General features: G+C 42.0%; 1 protein-coding gene across 3 annotated transcripts; it reads right to left on the reverse strand.

The window, feature by feature from the left end:
• Positions 1-3,640: 3,640 nt before the first annotated feature.
• LOC104829057 (scaffold attachment factor B1-like) lies at positions 3,641-22,499 on the reverse strand. Of its 3 annotated transcripts, XM_010563080.1 has the most exons (21): positions 21,868-22,499; positions 20,862-20,949; positions 19,152-19,216; positions 18,785-19,063; positions 17,528-17,590; positions 16,691-16,718; positions 15,205-15,703; positions 14,726-14,775; positions 13,866-13,966; positions 11,449-11,598; positions 11,250-11,350; positions 10,191-10,336; positions 9,330-9,418; positions 8,649-8,785; positions 7,708-8,001; positions 7,040-7,177; positions 6,231-6,270; positions 5,309-5,421; positions 4,425-4,537; positions 4,152-4,218; positions 3,641-3,936 (listed from the first exon to the last, which is right to left on the reverse strand). In XM_010563080.1, the coding sequence occupies exons 1-21, from the start codon at positions 22,291-22,293 to the stop codon at positions 3,810-3,812; spliced, it is 3,114 nt and encodes a 1,037-aa protein (XP_010561382.1). In that variant the 5' UTR covers positions 22,294-22,499; the 3' UTR covers positions 3,641-3,809. The 3 variants fall into 3 exon arrangements, with proteins under 3 accessions (XP_010561382.1, XP_010561383.1, XP_010561384.1); XM_010563081.1 differs by lacking the exon at positions 4,152-4,218 and having other exon boundaries at positions 3,813-3,936; XM_010563082.1 differs by lacking the exons at positions 3,641-3,936; positions 4,425-4,537 and having other exon boundaries at positions 4,155-4,218.
• Positions 22,500-22,506: the final 7 nt, after the last annotated feature.

A 22,506-nucleotide genomic window follows, 5' to 3' on the forward strand; every position in this document is an offset into this window, starting at 1 on the left:
ATTTTGACCGCCAGGTGGCAGCGGCGAGGGCGGCGCTGCTGCGCACCTGTACGGTGCCGGCGCTGCAGTACCGCATTTTGGCAGTCGTTACTGGAGCAGCAGATACAGAAAATGAAAATACAGCGATGGGGAGCAGGACAGTGGAACAGAAAGAGAAAAATAAAACAAGGGAAAAGGTCTGAGGAGCAGAGGAAGAAAGGTACAGGGAAAAGAACAGTGAGATGGAGAAACCAATAAAAAAGGGAGGAGGAGCCCTGCAGGGACATGGCAGAAGAAAAACAGGGTCAGGGGGCAGGACAGAGGGGGAGAGAGAAAATGATAAGTGGGGACCAGAACAGACAGATCGAGAGACATTCTGAATGAGAGGGATAAAGAAGGAAGGAGGTAGAAAAAAGGAGATAGGAAGAAGCCAGAGCGGGGGGGGGGGGGGGGGGGGGGGGAGAAAGCTCAGGACAAAGAGGTGGAGAAAGAAAAATCAGTGATCATAGAATCATAGAATAGTTTGGGTTGGACCTGACCTTGAATTTTTCCAGGGCTGGGGCTTCTACAACCTCTCTGGGCAACCTGTTCCAGTGTTTCACCACCCTCATCATAATACATTTCTTCCTTATATCTTGTCTGAATCTACTCTCTTTTAGTTTAAAACCATCACCCCTTGTCCTATTGCAATGGGCCCTATTAAAAAGTCTGTCCCCATCGTTCTCTTAAGCCCCCTTTAAGTATTGAAAGGCCACAATAAGGTCTCCCAAGATCCTTCTGCACTCCAGGCTGAACAACCCCAAGTCTCTCAGCCTTTCCTCACAGGAAAGGTGTTCCTTCCCTCTGATCATTTTCGTGGCCCTCCTTCTGGACCCACTTCAACATGTTCATGACTTTCCTATACTGAGGACTCCAGAGCTGAACACAGTAGTCCAGGTGGGGCCTCATGAGAGAGGAGCAGAGGGGCAGAATCACCTCCCTTGACCTGCTGGCCACATTTCTTTTTATGCATCCCGGGATATGGTTGGCTTTCTGGGCTACAAGCACACTTTGCCAGCTCATGTCCAGCTTTTCATCTGCCAGTACCCCCAAGTCCTTCTCTGCAGGGCAGCTCTCAATCCCTTCATCCCTCAGCCTGTATTGATACTGGGGGTTGCACTGACCCAGGTGCAGGAATTTGCACTTGGCCCTGTTGAACTTCATGGAGTTCACATGAGCCCACATCTTGAGCTTGTGCAGGTCCATCTGAATGGCATCCTGTCCCTCAGGCATGTCAACCGCACCACTCAGCTTGGTGTCATCTGCAAACTTGCTGAGGGAGCACTCAATCCCACTGTCTATGTCACTGATGAAGATACTAAACAGTACTGGTCCCAATGAGGACCCCTGAGGGACACCACTCGTCACTGATCATTCGAAAGGCGGCAGCAGGGAGCACTGTCACACTATTGCGCATGCGCAGCACTTGAGGTGCAGTACAGCATTTTAGTTGCTGGTCGGCAGCAGCGAGTGCGGCGGTGCACCATCGCGCATGCGTGGGACCCTGGCTGCAGTACCACGTTTTGGTCGGCTGGCGGCAGCAGTCAGCAAGGCGGAGCGTGACACTGCGCATGCTCGGAGCCTGAGCTGTAGTACTGGCTTTTGGTCGCCTGGCGACAGCAGCGAGGGCGGAGTAGCGCTATCGCGCATGCTCAGTACCCTACCTGCAGTACTGCAATTTGGCCGGCGAGCGGCAGCAGAGAACCGCCTTTGACAGGTATCATCGGGGACTGAGGGCTTGAACAGGGGCATCCTAGATGGCTCAGAGGATAAAAACAGTGCTCTCGGGCACAAAGATGGCCTCAGGAGCGATTCTCAGGGAATAACAGGGGACTAAGGGGCGTTACAGAGTTCGCAGAGGACTGCAGGGCACAAAGAAGCTCCAAGGAGGCATCGCAATGGGAGAAGAGGGGTCCAGAGGGCACAGGAGAGACAAGGCTCAGGGATGCCATGAGAGCCTCAGGAGGGAATCTGAGCAGACTACAGCTGTCCTCAGAGGATGAGGGCCTGAAGAGAGGCATCTCAGATGGCATAGAGGAAAAAAAGTGTTCTTTGGGCACAAAGATTGCAGTAGGTGAGGTTCTGAGGGAACAAGATGGGTCCAAAGTGTGCTAGAGAGCAAAAGTGTCCCGATGGGTACCTGCATGGCCTCAGGATACATCAGGACAGGGAGCAGAGGGATCCTGGGGGAGCCACAGTTACAAAAGGCAGCTTGGGGACATGGTGAGGAATGTGGGAGGGGATCGGAGTAGAGTACAAATGTCCTCCGGGGACCAGGGACCAAACAGAGGCATCTGAGATGGTACAGAGGGGGAAAGAAAAGAAAAAAAAAGTGCTCTGGGGCACAAGAAAGGCTTAAGGAAACAACTTAATGGGAGCAGAATGATCCCTAGGGGAGGGCAGGGAGATGAAAGAGTGATTAGGGTTCTCCCAGGCCTTGCAGGGGCATGGGGGGCACCCACTGCCCACTCTCGTGGGCCTTGCAGGGGCAAGAGGGATAGGTAGCCAGATAAAGACATAGGGCGCTAGTCACAAGGATGGGCAAGAGAAAGGAGGACCAAGAGTAGGACACAAAGAGTCATGCAGAGCAGCAGAGAGAGACAAAGACTAGAAGAGGGACAGGCATCTAGACTGAGTTTCACTTTTAGGTGAACACATGACACCTGCATGGTGTACCAGCAGCTTGGGGATCCAGCATCTCTTAGGATGGCAACACTTTCTAGTTATACTAATTTATGGTATAGCAACTGGTGGAGAAATAAATAAGAAAACATGTTGATACCTCCTCTCCCTCAAATGCAGATAAGGACATACACATCCACACCATCACAGATTCATTGCATCCCTTATAATCTCATGGCGTTGAAGGCCAATTATGTCTTTCGTTTACTGCCTTTTAAGCCCTTCATGAGCTGTCCTGGTTTCAGCTAGGATAGAGTTAGTTGTCTTCCTAGTAGCTGGTACAGTGCTATGTTTTGAGTTCAGTATGAGAAGAATGTTGATAACACTGATGTTTTCAGTTGTTGTTAAGTAATGTTTAGTCTAAAGTCAAGGATTTTTCAGCTTCTGATGCCCAGCCAGCGAGAAAGCTGGAGGGGCGCAGCAAGTTGGCACAGGACACAGCCAGGGAAGCTGACCCAAACTGGCCAACAGCATATTCCATACCATGTGATGTCACATCTAGTATATAAACTGGGGGAAGCGAGGGCAGGGGGATTGTCGCTCAGGGACTAACTGGGCATCTATCTGCAGGTGGTGAGCAATTGCACTGTGCATCATTTGCATATTCCAACCCTTTTATTATTACTGCTGTCACTTTATTAGTGTTATCATTATTAGTTTCTTCTTTTTCTATTCTATTAAACTGTTCTTATCTCAACCCACGAGTATTACTTCTTTTCCCAATTTTCTCCCCCATCCCACGGGGGGGGGGGAGGAGTGAGTGAACGGCTACATGGTGCTTAGTTGCTGGCTGGGGTTAAACCACAACAGAGGCATATTGCCAAAGACTCTAGACACATGAAATTAGTAGCCGTAAAGTGATTTTATTATTTTTGAAAAATGGAATGTTTCACTAACAGAAACTTTAAGTGATGTTTGACCAAGAACATGTTTATTACAAAAAAAAAGAAACCAAATCAACAAGTTGACATAATATTTGGCTACAATGCAGCAGCAGTCTTGCTTTTTGTAATCACAAATTCAAGGTGACCCCAGTTAATAAAATTCACCAACATTGTCATCTGGCATTAAAAAAAAAAAATATATATATATGTATATATATAGTGCTTTCAGTAGCGGCGGGTAAAACGGGGTTCAGCCGGCCTGTTTGTCCGCTCCTGACCCGCAAACACTCCTTGTATTCCGCTACTCTGCATCATCTGGCTCTGGTTTCCAACTTGCGTGAACCCTCCGCGCCTAAAAACAAGACCAGACAAATTGAAAATTGGCCAGAAAAATTCATACTGCCGTGACTGAGAGAAGATGTTTGCTTAGGTTTTTTTTCTACTTGCCAATCCATAGTTAAGTAGAAGCTGGAAGTATTATTTTTCACAATCGACACAGGAATTTCTTCTTTTATACAGATCAGTCAACTATTATTAAAACATAAGCACTCTGACAAAGCTTCTTACCCCGAAATCCCTCCTCGATTCATCACATGGCCTGGTCCTGACTGACCAGGCATGCTTCTATCACCACCTAATTTAGAGAGAGAGAGACAGAGACAGAGAGACAGAGACAGACTTTTGTGTTTTCCTAATAAAAAAGCCACCTTGTTCCCAGAATTTTATTTGCTTTCTCAGTAATGCTGTTAAAGCTCCATAGGAATTTTAACTACTGCTAGAAGTTCAACAGCAGTAATTCATAGAAAAAACCACGATCACACTGGTAAGCAGCAAGTGTACCTTGCCATCTCTCATGATCCCGTCCCATCATTCCTCCATCCACATTTCCCTGCCATGAACGATCTTGATGCCCCTCTAACTTTCGACCATGATCTCCCCAGTCACGTCCATCTCTTAAAAAAATAAAAGAACATCTTCTAGGTGTGTCCCTTGTCCATTTAGCAGCATAGGGTAAAGCCAAACACCGTACCCCATAGAAAAGTGTATTAAATTGTTAATCAAGCTGTATCTATAGCCACCCAATCATTGGAATAAAAACTGGTCAAAGAGAAACAATGAGAACCTTGCTGAACAGCATCCTTCGCACAACAAAGCTCATCTTTTTCTGATCTAGAGAGACATAATTAGTATCGCAACGTACTAAAATACTCAAACATGGAACAATTCATTGACCACCATTCCTCTAGTATATTAATGTAGAGCTGAACATTATGAATCTGGAATATGCCTAGCTCAACCAGCTGGTTTGAAGAAAAAACACTACAATTCCAGATGAGTCTCAGTTGCCCACAATTGCAGAGATTCTGACTCAATTTCCTTAAAACCTGACTGCTAGCCACAAATGAGACTTTTGTATGCATTACTGGTGCATCTGGTACAGGACTGAATCTCATCTGTAGAAAAGAAAGTTATTTACAAGGGAACCACAGTTATGAGCTGAGCTAACTGAGCAGCACTACTTTACTCACTACAACACTCCATTCCCTTGATGCACAGGGGAGCTACACGTGTGAATTCCTTGCTTTTCCAGATGCTCGAAGAAACTATCTGGAAAGAGGATTCACACTTGTCAAACTGCTTCCGTTATCACCCTTCAAAGGTTCACGAAGAGTTAAAAATTTTAAGAACCACCAAATCACTTCCCTTATTTCACATGCACTAACCGGGTTTGTGGAGGCATCCCTCTCCCTTCACTCATTCTTCTGTCAGACCCATAGCCAGCCCAACTATCCCGGGAGTGACGATCAGGCCCTCCGTGTCGTTCATCTGGGTAATGCTGGAAGGGAAATGGTACAGAGTTATGCCAAGAATCAATACAAGATTTCTTTTGAGGATTGCAAAAATTCAGCTCCTCAGAGGCTGCCTTTCTATACGCTGTCAGAAAATAAAACAGTAGCTGTCTCATTTTTTACTAGTTCCATTGTTGCTACTGTGCGCAGTTCACTCTAGGCATTTATTCTATTTCACAGCACAGATTCCACTCCGCTCATTGGTGGGATGGGTTTTTCTTGTTTGGTGGGATGGGTTTAAGGCTTACATTCCGGCTCCAGATTTTTAATTTTTACATAGAATATCTGCCTACTTCCCACCTCTTCACAAATGAAACGTTTTGTATACCAGTGTGGTACTGGTTTTCACACCTGTCCTTTTACAGTCATCTGCCTTGTCCCATTATGACACCAGTTATATTCTACAAACCATTTAGATAAACATCAGAGAAGGGATCCCTTGCTAAGGTTAAGACACTACAGTAACTACCTCTTAATGCAATACAGACAGCTAAGATGGTTAACCAGAAAATTTATTGCCATGTACCAGCCTGAAAAGATGCTGTTCCATAGCTCCCATCGCTCAGAGGTTTCCCCCCCACCCCAATCGGTGGCTACCGCCCTAGCAAGCGGATAACTTAATAACTTACATTCCATACATTAACATGCAAAATCAGTTGCTGCTTGAACATCTGTTCAGTTTAAACCCAGTGGTGGTTGCATTTAAGAACTAAGCAGCATGTGCACTGTGTTCTTTCCACTTTGGGGTCAGTTTATTTGGCTTTTTAACTGAAGTGGTTATTTGGGTATAACCCACCTGCCCATCTCGATCTGGTATTCCTCTTGAACTGTCTCTTCTGGAATAAAAAAAAAGAGAAGTTTCAGTTGAACCAACACAGTAATCATAATTCTGATATCTGTATGAAATAGCGCATGAAAATTTATTTTCATTATGCTGTAAATCTGAATCCCAATGTCTGTTCAGAGGTAAGATATTCAAATGCGTTTTTGTTTCATAGGATAGAAAGAGATAAAAATAACATCTATTGCTGTAATATGGGTACGCAAGGCATCACTGAGTCATGGTCAGGTACTCAGTGGTACCAAGGGAGAATACTGAGTGAACCTACCAGTATCAGAAATGAGTCACAAGCAAAGCAGTATGGGTTTTGCCAAAGATCCTTTGAGAGCAACACAGAAGTCTCAACAGCACTATGCAGAAAGTATTTCTGCATTCTGTGGAACTAAAAGTCTGTGCTAGCTAAGCTGCAAAAATCAAAGCAGGAAAAGTTTTAAAGCAAAAGGAAATGGCTCAATCTTAGGCCAATGAACAGGGATTCATAAACCAGATTTCCATACATCTCGAGAGAAGCTGCAGGATCTCCCTCAGCATCACAGCAGACTACATTAGGACTTGGCTTATAATCTTTATGCAGCCTCTTTCTGGTATATCCATAAATTATAGAAACACAGGATTGCGAGTACATAATAAAATTAGACACGAGAAAGGCACAAGGGCCATTTGTTTCGCTCTTCTCTTTTGGCACCCTTCAAGCCATCAGTAAGCTACAAAAAGACACCTAATTTCCATACAGGTATAGGAAGAAAAGACACTGTCTTGCCGACCTGTCCAAACAATGATCTTGGTATCGGCCACGATCCCTGTGGTCAAAGTCGTGGAAGCGGTCTTGACGACTAAATTCAGAATGATACCTATCATCCATTGCCATTCGCTTTGCCTCTGGCCAGTATGGGTCATCTCGCCTGCAAAGAAGGTCACGATTAGTAGTAATCTCAAACCAATCTTCCTTTCCTGCTCTCTTGGTATCAGAACTCATTCAATCTAATTATCCAAACAATTATTTTTGATTTATAATTAAAAACCCTTGTGTGTTTAGGGGGCATCATGTTTCAGAGGAAGCTAGGTGTATCGACACTACACAAAAAGCTTAATCTCAGCATGTGCTGATGTGAGAAGAGAATGAGTATTTGTTTCCACTAGCAATCCTGCTTTAGAGTCAATATGCAGTTTCTATTCTCGGCCACTCTTCTTTGGGAAATAAGAATTTTAAACATGCTGTAATAAAATTCTGCTTGCAGGTATACGAGTATGACACTTGCTCTTTCTGAAGATCAATATTAAAGTGTTAAAAGCAACATGTAAATAGTCTTTCAGTTGTGAGCTCCCATGACTGCTTTACCAAGAGTACTCACAATTTACATAGGCTTTTAAATGCTCTATCTGTAACTGGATGGGGCCAAAGAGTTTGGAATCTCATCGCAGTTATCGTTACCTGCCGTCAGGATCATAAGGCCTTCTCATGGCAGATCGTCGTTCTTGTTCATAGCGTAGCTGTTCCTGCTGTCGTCGCAGCTCCTCCCTCTCTCGCTGGATTCGTTCCTGTTCTCGTCTCCTTTCCTGCTCTATGTGCATTCTTTCTCTCTCCAATCTCTCCCTCTCCAACCGCTCTCTGTCAAGACGCTGCCTTTGAAATTCAAGTCGTTCTCGCTCTCTCTGGAGCCTCTGTCTTTCATCCCGCTCATGAATAGCTTGAAGACGCTGTTCTCGTTCCCGTCTCTCTCTCTCTCTAATTCAAAGAGATATTGTGTTTTCGATTAAGAATCTTAAGTCTAAGCTTTATTGCTTCTTTGTTTTGGCTGGGGTTTCTTGTTTGCTTTTTCAAGTTTCTATGTTATTCCCACTACCTGCTTAAATGCAAATGATTTCTTCTCAACTAAATCACAGCTGCTTTGTTTAGGGAGGGGGAAAAAAAAATAAAAATTAAAAGTCCCTACAGATGAAAGAAGCAAGGGTAAGCATTCTGCATAACTAACACGGTATCTACTCTTAAGTCAGCTCTGGAAACGTGTTCATAGAGCACAGCATGTCCCAAGACAGAAGTCTGACAAACAGTATTTACGAACTTCCAGGCAAAAATCAAGTATGGAAATTCAAATCTGATCCAACTAGAACATGAGACCTGAAAGCACCTACAAGAGTTATTATTCAACAAGTCTCCCAAAAATCATAGGCTTAGAGAAGATCGATTTCAGTAGTAAAAAACTTTGTAATTTGGCATTATGTCTGTTCTGTCAATAGATTAGTACGAAATCGATCTGAGACACTGATGTTGGAGGGCCAACAGGAGACTACTTTGCAGCCTGTTCAAAACACAGGTAAGGGAAGTAAAACCAAATGCCATTCCACATTTAGAGCAAAACTAGGAAAACCCACCGGCGTCTTTCCGTTTCCCTGATTTCTCGCTCCCTCTGTCTCTGACGTTCACGTTCTCGCTGTTCTTTGATTTTATCAAACGATAAAATATCTTGCTTTTCTTTGCTCTCGGATTTGCGATCCTGGCTTTTTGTACTCTGAGTTAAATCAAAACAATAAATTAGTCGAACACAGTGCATCTTTAGCTAAAATTCCTAGGTAAAAGGCCTATGTTATGCCAACCTGAACAAAACAGGCTATTGTACCTTCCCAGAGGTAAACAATGCTGGAATTCCATGGAAAAGTAGGTCAGGGAAAAGTACCCTAAATTTGGGTAGAACTTCTAAAGAGTTTAAATATATATAAATACTAGGGGCACATGATCTGACTTGCACCAGTGGCAAATGATACACCACTTAAAGGTCACCGGTCACCACACTCATGCTTGAGGAAACACATCATCTTAACACCAGTTTCATATTGCAACTCAACTTCAACTAGGACCGCAGTGACAAAAACTATAAAGAAGGTGAAGCATAAGCATTTACCTTTGCAGCATCCTTAACACCCTAATGCTTTCTAAAAAGTGATAAACGGATAACTGTTCCCAATATGCAAGGCAAAAAACCCCTTCAACTACATGCATAGAAAGCTATTTGACACCTATTTTTACACAAAGACTTCTCTGAAAGTTTTACTCACCCTCTCTTTTGATGTAGAAGTTTTCACACTAATAACTGGTTCTCCTTTAGATTTATCCATTACCACTGTCCTTTCGGTTCCTCGACTCGCTAGAAAATAAAATACATCCAAGAATAAGTAATACACAAGACATTCAAAAATTCTTGCGAGATATAAAACAGTCAGGAAACTAAGCAGCAAAAAGTTATTTTATTGAGCTTTTAAATAATTTATGAAAGAATACATTTATGATTTAAATAGCTTACCAAGATTTGGCCAAGTTGGGGATGGGGGCAGTAATATCACAAAATTACAGTAGTGTTTTCTGGCAGGAATGACAGTTAAAAGAAAGCAAATTTAATGTCATTCTTCTGTCTGCAAAATACATCCCTTTGCCACAGTGGAGAGGAAAAAAAAAAAGCACACAGAACTGCACACTGTGTCAGGTCTAAACCAGTGATAGTTCCACAGAACTCAGAGTCTACCATTTTGAGTATTTCAAGATCCATAATTATGAAAACTTTGTTGCTAAGTAACTAGTGTTCCATGTCAGAAAAAAAAGTTTTCAAGGTATTTTCTGGTGTTGTTTTTTGTTCACCAGGAAAACCTCAGTATTCCTAAGTACACTTCATGGTCTTTTTACTGAACTATGAATCACATCTAATAAGAACACTGAGATTTGCAGAAGCTGAAGTCTTCTAATCAGCCACAATTCTGAATATTTATGCTTGTTCTTCCATTTCCTACTTAGCTGATAAAGGACATTTTTTTGGATATAAAGTAGCTTTGTCACAGTCTCTTATACTCTTTGTACCATTTTTTTAAATTTGTTTTAAAAAACAAGTATCCTTGAAAACATTTCTGAAAGGCAGCTAGAATTACCTGATTTGCTTGCCCTAGATCTATCAGAGGATCCAGCCTTTTGTTCATCTTTCTCTTTTCCTTCTTTTTCGTCTTTTCCATCTTTTTCTGATTTCTTAGCATCATCTTTTTTGTCAGTCTTCTCCTCCTTCTTAATACCAACAGACCTACAGGTAAACTTTGCTTTAATAGAGAACCTAACAAAAAGTGCTATATAACTACTCTGATCAAGCAAATCATGTCAAAAAAAACCCTCAAAACCCTCTGGAAAATACTCTCAAAAGCCCACTCCCAATACCTTCCATGCTGCTGTGCTGAAGCCAATGCATACTTGTATGCACGATTAAGAGTAGCAACCAATACTAAGCTAAAGCTGACCAAAAGTGAGAACCAACAGATAATACTTCTGAATATTTGGAGACTTCAAGTGCTAGAAGTCAAGTCTTCTGTTCTGCCTATAAGTAAAGTTCCTGCTTAGCATAGGGGGAAGAGGGCCCACCCAGGCAGAGGTCAAGCTCCACGAGAAGAGCTTTTGTACACAAATACCTTAAACACCTGATGCAAGCAGGCTAGCCTGCCAAAGCATCTCCTTTGTCAAATCTTTTAAAATTTTAAGACTAAACTAAACGTAGTAAAGCAAAATGCCTCTTTCAAAAGCAACAGACCACTTGAAAAACAAATATTGATGTATCACTCACTAACCATGTAAACAGTCTATCAAAACAACAGACAAAATCCTGGAAATATCTGTCAGTTAAAAGAGCAGGCCAAGCCAGAGTCAGATCAGAGGACGAATGATTCTGATAAAAATAACGGTTTATCCAAAAACCAGCTGACTGGATATCTCCTAAGTTTTGATACTAAACCCTGAAAAGCTCCTTATTTCTGAACGGAGGGCCAATTAAGCAGCACTTACTGCTGTAGATCACTAATTCAAAATTTTCAAGTATTACTCCTATTTCAGATGCAGTATGAAGTGGCAAATCAAGATTTATTACAGTTACTGTTCACTTTGGTCACGTGGCTGCATTTCAAATGCATGGCCTTTAAACGTAGAGAAATACCAAAAAAACACTTTACTTCTCAGATTTGGACTCTGCAGAATGGTGCCTGTCTTTTTCCTTCCTTGCTTCACCTTCCTTTTTGTCTGAAGGCTTTTTCCCAGCTGGTTCATTTTTTGCCTAGAATTTTAGCCAAAAATATTTTTATAAGAAGAGACAGACATTAAACTTGCACACTTTTATTTTCATTACACTCTCACAGAATAGCTACCACTTACCTTTTCCACAGAAATCATTTTTCCATGCAGCTCTGTTCTGTGGAGATGATTAATACACTTAGTGGCTTCCTCAGATGTTGACATTGTAACAAAGCCATAACAGCGAGCACCAGGACTGCGAGCATTTGTCACTACTTTTGCACCGACCACCTTGGGAAAAAAATTACTCTGTTTGCAGATCTGTTGCCAAATAAATTCTAACTTAATCACCATTTGAGCAACTCTGTCTACCAGTACCACGCAGTATAGCACCAATCCACTTTTAAAAGGAAATATATACGCTCAGCACACAACATTCCATCAGCACTCTCAGAAGACAACATTGCTAGGCTCATCTGACAGGCAGCAAAGGAAGGGTTATCATTTTAACTTGACCTCTACACTGTTGGGCCAACCGTGTTCTAGAAGTGCCTTGCTAAAGACTATTTCACAGAATATGATGTGAACAGCTTTTACACCCAAGTCAACAGCAATACAAACACAGCTGAAAAGGTTCAAATTTAAGATTATTCCGCATGTGTTCTGAAGAGTATAAAACAAACACAAAATTCCATGAAACAGATAAATCTGATTGTGGAACAGATTGTTGATACAGCTCTGCTGAAAAAGAGACCGCCATAATAACCAGCTCAGAAAATTCATCTTCAATTTGCTGATCAGGTCACTAACTTAAGGAAGACATATATATACAGATGTATTGGGTTTGTGTGGCAAGGTTTTGGTAGCGGGGGGGCTACAGGGGTAGCTTCTGTGAGAAGTTGCTAGAAGTTTTCCCTATGTCCAACAGAGCCAATAGCAGCCGGCTCTAAGACGGACCCACTGCTGGCCAAGACCAAGCCAAACAGCAACAGTGGTAGTGCCTATGTGATAACATATTTAAGAAGGGAAAAAATGTTACTGCAGCAGAGAAACTGCAGCCAGAGAGAGGAGTGAGAACACATAAGAGAAACGCCCCTGCAGATACCAAGGTCAGTGAAGAAGGAGAGGGAGGAGTTGCTCCAGGCACCAGAGCAGAGGTTCCCCTACAACCCATGGTAAAGGCCACAGTGAGGCAGGCTGTCCCCCTGCAGCCCATGGAGGTCCATGGTGGAGCAGATATCCACCTGCAGCCCATGGAAGACCCCATGCTGGAGCAGGTGGATGCCCAAAGAAGGCTGGGACCCCATGGGAAGCTGGCTCTGGAGCAGGGTCCTGGCAGGACCTGCAGACCCATGGAGAGAGGAGCCCATGTTGGGGCAGGTTTTCTGGTAGGACTTGTGACCCTATGGGGGACCCATGCCCAAGCAGTGTGCTCCTGAAGGACTGCAGCTCTGTGGAAGGGACCCATGCTGGAGCAGTTCATGGAGAACTGTCTCCCATGGGAGGGACCCCATGCTGGAGCAGGGGAAGAGTGTGAGGAGTCCTGCCCCTGAAGAGGATGGAGCAGCAGAGACGTGTGATGAACTGACCGTAACCCCCATTCCCCGTCCCCCTGTGCTGCTGGGGGTGGGGTAGGTAGACAATTTGGGAGTGAAGCTGTGCCCGGAAAGAAGGGAGGGGTGAGGGTGATGGTGTTTTAAGATTTGGGTTTATTTCTCACTACCCTACTCTGGTTTGATTGGCAATAAATTAAGTTAATTCTCCCTAAGTTGAGTCTGTTTTGCCCGTGACAGTAATTGCTGAGTGATTTCTCCCTGTCCTTATCTCAACCCACGAGCCTTTTGTTATATTCTCTCTCCCCTGTCCAGTTGAGGAGGGGGAGCAATAGAGCAGCTTTAGTGGGCACCTGATATCCAGCTAGGGTCAACCACCACAGCAGGAGGGGTGTAGTAATAATTAAAAAAATCCTACCACCACTTTGTCTTTTCTTACAGGACACCTCTGCTAGTTTTTATCCACAGATGATGATCTCTGACAGCACAGAGGCATATTTATATTACATTCAGAAATTTATTAGGAGGAAGGGGAGCTGGTCATGGAAAGAGTTCCCTTCCACAACTTCTGGTCTCATATCCTAGCTGGCACTGAAGAACAAATGGAAGACTGCCCTCAAAAGCTAGATTTCTCAAAGGAATACCCCTTGAAATGAAACAGTTTAATACAGCATTAACTATCACTGGACACCCAAGAGGTATAATTAGACTATAGCGTACTAGATGACGACCCACCAGTCTCTCCTGTCGAGAATTGCCTCATTTTTACACATATCTGGACAGAGATTCTCCAAAATCCAGATTTCTGCCTGCCCACCTGCCCCCCCCCCTCCATTGCAGACAACGTTCTTTAGGAAGTATGCTACTTTCAGGTACAGTTTCAAAAGAACACAAAGTTAAGTGCTTAGCCTACCCTGTTTTTTATTAGGAAAAATAAGATCTAAATTTAAGGTCATCCTTTTAAACTGATAAAATGGTTTGTTAATTTACATATCCACTACATACCTTTCCATACTTGCTGAAAAGATTCTTCAAGTCTGTAGCTCTAGTAGAGGATGAAAGTCCACTAACCCACAAATTTCTGCCAGAACCACTACCCGCACGGCCTAAGGTACAAAAAAGCCAAACATAAAAACCTATGTAGCACAAGAATGCAACAGTGAAAAAGTAATTGCCCTATAACCCCCTTTTTTTTCCTTCATAAAGTTCTTCAAATGCAATTCTACCTCTACCTCTTTCAATTTTGAAATAGACATATTGCAGCCTGCAAAAATTAACTTCTGAACTCCATACTTGATGCGCATTTGAATAGTCTTAATGAGTTTTCATCTACATATTGTCTTCCAACATTTCAATCACTTATGAGAATTATACAATATTAAATGTTAATTCACAAGAGACTTTTTAAAAAAAAAAAAAAACCAACTTCGACAGTTAATAAGGTTACAGAAATTACATGAACTGAAATTTACAATTCATGCTTTGAAGGCCTATGTCACAACTGCATTGAGGGTTCACCAAATTAACAGTCCCCACCAGAATTGCCACACAGAGTATAAACCTATAGACTTAGGCATCTGTTGAGATTTTTCAGACAAATCCTGGTCTTGCTGGTACCTATCACCATTCACAAAGCTAGTGGGACTCCAATGTAATGACTACAGTGAAGACACATGCATGCTTAGGAACTTAAGACACAAAAAATAAGCAAAGCAAGAAAGGCAAGTCAAAAAGTGAGCAGAACTATTACCCCAGTCACTCCTTTGAATGGTTACTTACTACAACTGACCCACAAGTAATGGTTAGATTTGACCCCGTAACATTTTTTCCAATTCATTTGTACAGTTTTTTGAAAAGAAACATACCTTTCTCATCTTTTGAGATTATCTTTGTATCTCTGTCCTCCTCAACAGGGCTAAAGACAAAACACCACGTTATTCAACCAATCATATGCAAAAAGAACATTAATTTTAGATTGTGCACTAAAATTGGATACCTACCAGTAAATTAGTTCTGAAATAAACTCTATCTTTGCAAATTTATAGAAGAGTGACAGGAAATATGGGATTCATATCCTTAAACAGACAATTCTGTTTTGCAGATGACAGAAATAAGAGTAATTTAAGAAAACAACCTTTGAAGGTTGAGGAAGGAAAGAAATCAAACCCTCTGTGTTTAAAAAAAAATAAAAATATCTGCACATGGAGAAATAAAACAGACTCTTTAGCAATAGGCTACAATTTCATCAGTCTCGGTGGCCAATTGAAGGAAACAGCTTATTCGCATCACTTAAGGACCAATGAAAAAAAGATAGCATCTGGTCTATAACGGAGAAAAAACAAACCTCTTTTTCTGATCACCGCCCTCACTGGTTGAGGACTCTTTAGTAGCAGGGGATTCCTCAGAATTAGCTTTGTCTTCTGTTTTCTTGGCATCTTCTTTGCTACCTTTGGCTTCAGGACCTGCGCCTTTTTCCGCTGTTTCCCCACTAGAGGCTTCCAGGCCTTGGGAGCGTTTGCTACTCTGATCGCTTAGGGTCTCTACTACTAAAGATTCAGAGTCCGGTTTCTCTTCCTCTATTGTCTGTTCACTTGTCTCCCCTTTTGCTACAACTAAACGCTTTGCTTCCTTCCTTGCCATAGCTTGTGCCGATTTGCTGTCCAAATCTAAAGCATCTTCCTCCAACTGAGCGGCAGCAAGAGCGTCCTCTTCCTCCGCTAGCCTCTTGCCTGGCACCACGTTACTTGCTTCCTGTGCATGTGGCCGCTCCGCTTCAGAAGTTTCTTCGTTAAGTAGTTCAGATTTACAAGTTTCCCCCAAAATGTCGAGTATTTTCTCATTTTCTACGGATTTAACAGGAATAGAATGGCACAAGATTTAATCACCAGGGAAATACAGCAATCACAAATGTGGAACTGGCATGGCTGCCACACTAACACCAAGAGAACTTCTAAGCTACACAGAGATTGGAAAACCCTAGTGTACACAGTGTTAAAAGTACTACGCTAACCGCTCTCTGACAAACTACCAAATCAGCCCTAAAATGTTAACAGGGAAGAAAAATGCCCCCACAGATTTAACAAAAACCTTCTGGCTGATCCTTGATATTCTTCATGAAATCGTTCAGCTCTGTTTCTTCTCTAGTTAGCTTCCAGAGTCCGAGATGCTTAACTGAACGTATCAAGGCAGTGAGAGTTCAATTTCCAAATTTCTGTGAAGTTCTTTTAGCAGACAGTGCAACATGAGAACTGGGCATCTTCTGATGGTGCATGAGTGCGTTTGCAGTCCAGAAAGTGAATAGGATCTGTAGAAAATTCCTGTGATGACGGTGTATTCCTTCTTCAGAAGTCCAGTCACTCTTTAATTTCTGTTCTTACCAAAGTTTTGTATTACCTACGCTCCTGTATTTATATTTATAGAACTACAGTACAGTGTGATATCACAAGATCTGTTTTCAGAACCTTTACATCTTTAAGGCTCATTCCTTAAATCCACTGTCAGTAACAGTCCTATGGAACCATTTCATCACATTAAATACATATTTTCAAAAAAGCAGTTATTCACAGATCTGGTGATATGACTGGGTTTCCAATCTCTATGACCCTACATGACCTGGACTGTCCACCATAATAACGTACACTACAGCAACGCATTTAAAAAAGAAAAACCAAACAAGAAACCAAAACAACCAGGGACACAAAAAGAATTAAATGAAGAATGAAACGCTTTCAATGCCCAGGACTTTTTTTTTTTTTTTTTTTAATTTAAAAAAAACCAAAAAAAAAAAAAAAAACCACACCAACAAAAACACAAGAACAATAAAACAGTACCTGGCTCCAAAGGTAACTCTTCAAGTTCCTGCAGTGAAAAAGATTAAAAAAAGGAGAAATATCACTATTTCATAAGAAGTCAAGATGTTATTCTGAATGACACCTCTCATCCCCCCAAGATAGGAGAGAATTTAGGAAAAGAATTACCATAATTTAGCCTATTTCAGCTTTGAAAACATTGAATTTTAAATAAATTTCTCACAAGAAGGTTTAACATTACTTTTTAATGTCTTCCAAGTTTTACAAAATGTGTAAAAACTTCAGTATTTCTCAAATTCAGACACCTGTTGAACACACAGTACACACTCACATGGGTAAATAAATCAATAAATGTAAGCAGCATACAGCAAAGCTTATCTTCATGTTATCCTTCTCTAAAGTCTACTTCATGAAGTCTGCTTTCTGAAAACAGGATCGACAGAAACACCAGCTTCACCTGGACCTACAAGTGTCCTTAACTTACCATGAGTGATCTGGAAACAAGGCCAGTATTTCAGGAATAGATCAGTTTCAGCTTTCTTGTCAACATACGATATGTACATCTTTAATGGAAACTCTATATAATGTAAGGCACTGAGTTGGTTTATACAACAGATAGGAAGAATCCAATCTACCACCCCAACTCAGTATGATATATACACCATATATATATATAAATATATATAACCTGACAGATACGTATGTCTTTGTCCATATAATTAGAAAGGTATTAGCTCCTATTCTTTGCAGAATAATGCACCTACTATGTACTACATGTACATATAGTGTTTCACCATAGAGTTTATATGGCATATTTTATGCCTTTTTGTTTGTAAAGAAAAGCTGGTTACCATTTACCTTTATTATGGTTAAATCAGATGAAGAAGCCTCTAAACTGTTTCCAACATCTTCAACTTCTACCTTTAAAAAGTAAACAGAAGACGTTTTGTTATCTACAAAAGAATGGTATTGTGAATGAAACCTGAATGAGAAATCAAAGATTTTGTTTTCACTGGCAACCAATATTAAGCAAATATACCTAGCATCCAAAACAACTAATAAGGGTAAAAACTGACCAATGATCCCCATGCCTCTTCCCAGTCCCCACTGACTAAGCTTTCTCATTACCTCTCAATTATGTTGGTCGGCTCACAAAAATCTTTTAAGGATGGTGATTCCAACAGCAAACTTTCTCTAACTCTTTCTTTGTTTTTTACAGCAACAACATAGAGCCAAAAAGTCTATGGGACTCAATAACTGTTTCCTTTACTGATAAAAGAGGACCACAAGAGCTGACCTGGACTCCGGTAATTTAGTCACAGAAAAAAACTACTTTCTAGGTATTTCTATTTGACCTGTGTGGGGCAGGGATATGGTTGGGGATAGGGCGTTAAGCTTATTTCTGCAAGTTTCAGATTTGGGGGGGGACGGGGACACCACCCAACTTTAGAATCTTGTAGTCCAGACTGATGACACAATGTGCATACACAACAAAGAGCTACACTTCCCTATCAGATGGGGCAGAAATAACTTTCTTTCTTCAAATGCTTTGTTGTACCTTTCAGGAGATAAACACTTGACTTTGGGGAAAAAAAAAAATTATCTTCTAGCCCAGATGGTCAGTGTCATATAAGCAGTGCAGCAGCCAAACACAGAAAGCCAACATAAAAATACTTTCAACAACTGAGTAACTGCAAGATCCTATCTTAACAAAAAAATAACCTAGAATATATTTCCCAGAATGTTGCTGTTCAGCTGAAGTAAATAAGGCTACAGCATTTGTATGCCTCACATGTCCTCCTAAACAAAGATATGAAAATGGGAATGTAAACATAAGATGAAGCAGAGACTTCAAAGCATGATTAAAACAAATACTTTCTGGATTACTATTAACTTGTACAGTCACATGTGTAGAAACAACATCTAAGCATTTTAAAAATCAAGAATGCTATTTCCACAAATATGTAAAAGAAGAAAAAGCAATGACCATGAGAACTGGTAGAGCCCAAAATTGTTTCAAATACTCTTTAGCTACTGTTTTGCTATTTAATTAAAAAAAGAAAAATTTAAAAAAGTAAAAAAGAATCTGATTCCACACACATAAGAGATGCATACCATCACTACTGGTATTTCTCTTGATTCTTCTTTAATTTCTGAAAACTGTGGGGATGCCTCCAAGTTACCTACAGCATATTCTGTAGGCTGATCTGGAAGTTCTTTCACTTCTGCATCAGCATTTTCTTTACTATCAGACAGTGAGTCAAGAATATTATCAGCACTGTACTCCTCTCCGCAATCTACCGCATTGCCATTATCTATTTCAGCTTCATCTAACACACTAATATCCATCATGTCAATATCCTGCAAGTTATCCAAACTTGCTTCAATATCCTCCTGTAAAAAGAAAAAAAGTATATATAATAGTCATTGTAACTTGAAAGCAATGCTATCATTACTTTGCTTCAAACACAGCCTCACATACCTGTCCATCTCCCGAATCCTCTTCCAGGCCATTATCTTCTACTCCCTCTTCATCTGGTCTACGTCCTAACAACATTATGAAAAGAAGGTAACAATATGTATCCTTCAAGTTTTATTTTTTCATCAGAGTTGGTATTCCATTCAGTTTAGTTATCTGCTTTTTCCTTATTTTCCACAACTGAGTGTTCATATACCATCCCAGTTCAGTAACTGAGAACCATGCTACAGTCTGAGGTCTGTCATGAGTTCAGGAAGCACCGCTGTGCACTCCCCAGAACAACTGGCTCAGCTGAGATTGCAGTAATTTATTATCTCAACCCTTCATTTCCTTAGACATTTACTAGAAAGAAAAAAGAAAAACAGCAACCAAACGAAAAACCCAACACAAAACAATGAAAAAAACCTGCTGTACATGTTAAGCATTACTGCAGTGCTCCACTCACCAGCTGGACACATATCAGAACTGACATTACAGAAAACAGTATGCTCATTTCAGCACCAAATAGTAACTCCTCAAACTTAGCTCTAAGTTGTTTTTTCATCTTTTATCAACGTTATTTTCCTCAAAAACTACAAGCACATTACAATAAAAAAGGGAAAAGGGGTTTAGAGCTAAGGGGAACATCTCATCTATTTCCATCCCAACACTAAAAGTGAGGTCTTCTTCTGAGATTTGCAAATGAACGTTATTACCAAAGACCTCTCTACTTTTACCCACAGTTGTGACATTTGTTCTCCTTCCAGTTAAGATTTCACATTTTAGTTTGCAAGCAAATGTAGTATCACTCCAAATTGGGTGCAATGACAAAAATCTGGGTGAAACAAATTAGTTGGCAAAACATTCAAGCTTCATCTCGCAAATTTACTTTTTCTGTAAATCAAAATGAGTAATTTAATTAAAATCCTTCATCTAAACTAGTTATTCTGCTCAGCTCTAATACAAAAGTAAGTTTCAACATTATTTGATGACAAAGATCAAACTGTGCTAATTAAGTAATTTCAGAAAAAATAGCAGTTATTTTTTAAAAATAAGAATTATGTAAGACTATGTCTCACCATAAGAAAAATGATGCATAGTGAAAGCCTTAAAAACACATCCAATTTCAGATATTGATTAAAAACTAGCCTTCTGGAGAGAAAAATGAGACTGCTATTTGCTATGAAGCATAAGCATAAGACACTACAGAGGTTATTTTGAATTTGCTAGAAACTCTGCATTTCTACCTCAAAAAAAAAAAACCCTTTGCATTTCTCAAAAGTAAAGGTACAGACACGTAAAAAAACAATTATCTATTTTAAAAACACTGCTGTGGCTTCAGCATTACTTAGTAATGCCTGCTACAAATTTCAGGGAACTCTGAGAACAAACCTACAGATCCTTTGAGTGGACCAATTCCTGCCTTATTACATTACATGAAGTTCTGTAAGTGACCGTTAAGTTTAATACCATACCACCCACCCCTAGAAGATTCAACTGTGCTTGATTTCTTCCAGAGAACCAGTTTTACCCAAATCTGGCTCAGACAAGTAACGTTAGCTATAGCTTTGGGACTGCAAAACATTCAGCAACAGTGCCAAAATTAAACCAAGCACTTTTCCAAAAGAAAAAGCAGACTTCAGAAGAAAGATTAGCAAAGTTCCATTTCATGAGTAAAAGTTGCTAGAAAACTCAAAGGGGACAGGGTGGAGATCCTCTCTAACTGCCCTGTACCTTTGCTGCTTCTTTTTGGAGTTTTCTTCATGATATTTTCTGAAACCACTGGAATTTCATCAGGATTCCCCCCTTCCTCCTCAATAGCCTATTAAGGGGAAAAGATAAAGATAGATATCAAGACAGACATAAAAATGCCATCTGTGCATTTCTGTTGAGTTTAAGAGCTGGACACCAGAGGCAGAAAAATACAGCAACAAGAATCTAGTGCTTTGAATTAGACAGCAGCAACTGAATATACAAACCAAAGACCACCAGATCAAATCAACAAGCACACAGTAAACAGTAACATGTTGGTGTAAAGTTTCTGGAAAGCTGTCAGCAGCGTAACCTATAGACAAAAAAAACTCTATCCTACAGCATTTGCAACAGTGCAGATACCTGGGGCGTTGTGACAGAGTAAGAACCTCAGATCTAGGAGACAGAAAGCATCAGTTCAATGAAGGCAGTCTGCATGCTACTAACATACCAAACATTCTGATGAGGATACAGTGTACAGGCTACCAGCTAGAAAGCCAGAAAAAAAATCAGTATGCAGCAAAAAGCTTAACAGACAGTGTATAGAACTGTAAATCCAGGAGCTCAATGCATGGCGGAAAGCCCAGTGAGGCATGAGGCTAGAAACACTTGGGCCGAGTGCCACGGCAGACACGCTGTGCTGTGCAGGTCTAGGAAATCGGAGGGGGCTCGCTGCATCGATGGAAACGCCAGACTCCGACACATGCACCCCACCGCTACTACCCAAGACCGGAGGTCTCAGGGGCGAGCCTGGGACGGCCAAGTACGGGGCCACGGTCGCCACGCACGGAATGCTCGCACTGGGCCTGGCAGGCTCCACGGAACCACCCCCAGAGCCCGGCGCACGCCCCCTGGTCCCCGCAGCCCCATTCCCTCCGCTCTACAGCCGTTTGGCGCCATTTTCCTCAACAGCGCCTGGCGGGCTAGAGTGGCGCAGGCGCCGGCTACGCCTCCCCCTCAGGTAGCCCCAGCGCGTCTCCCTGCTCACCTTCCTGAGCCGCTCCATGAGGACGCTCTTGTTTCCACTGCTGTCCAAATTGCGGCGCTTGAGTTCAGCCCTCAAGTCTATCACGCGCAGCTCGCTCAGCCGCCGCCGGTTTTCAGACTCCGAACTGGAGACTCCAGACCCACCCAGGGACGCAGATTCTCCCTGCCCGGCCGCTAACTGACTCTCCGCCATAGGGCCGTTGTTTCGACTCGCACGCACGGAGCACGGCGGGATAAAAACCACGGCGAAAAGCCGCAGCTGCACCACAAAATGGTGGCAAAAACGAGACACGCCGAAGAGAAAAGGGGAGGGGAGGGGAGGAAAGGAACGGCAACCCGCACGCGCGTTGACCAGAAGGGCCGAAAGACCTGTGCACATGCGCAGATAGACCTCCCCGGTCTGGCGCAGGCAATTGCGGGTACGCATGCGCACTAGTTCCTTTCACTGCCTCACCGCAAATGCGCAACCGCAGTCTGTTTCGGCCCTCGGACGCATGCGCGAGAGCTCGCGAGCCGTCCTTGAATGCGGGCGACGCCGTCTGCGCCTGCGCAAGAGTTGTCATTCAAGTTTCCTTCCAGGCCCCGCCTTGCCCCTCCCCCTTGCTCGTTGTCGCCCTCCTCTCCGAGCCTGCGCGGAGCG

The sequence above is a fragment of the Haliaeetus leucocephalus genome, unplaced genomic scaffold, assembly GCF_000737465.1.
Source record: "Haliaeetus leucocephalus isolate CR32 unplaced genomic scaffold, Haliaeetus_leucocephalus-4.0 Scaffold164, whole genome shotgun sequence".
Classification (NCBI taxonomy): domain Eukaryota; kingdom Metazoa; phylum Chordata; class Aves; order Accipitriformes; family Accipitridae; genus Haliaeetus; species Haliaeetus leucocephalus.

Coding starts and splice junctions, on each gene's coding strand:
- LOC104829057 (XM_010563080.1), bottom strand. CDS start 22,293: ATGCGTACCCGCAATTGCCTGCGCCAGACCGGGGAGGTCTATCTGCGC. Junction 8,786..9,329: donor CTTCTACATCAAAAGAGAGG/GTGAGTAAAACT, acceptor GATTTAACTCAG/AGTACAAAAAGCCAGGATCG. Junction 8,002..8,648: donor AGGGAAACGGAAAGACGCCG/GTGGGTTTTCCT, acceptor TCTTTGAATTAG/AGAGAGAGAGAGACGGGAAC.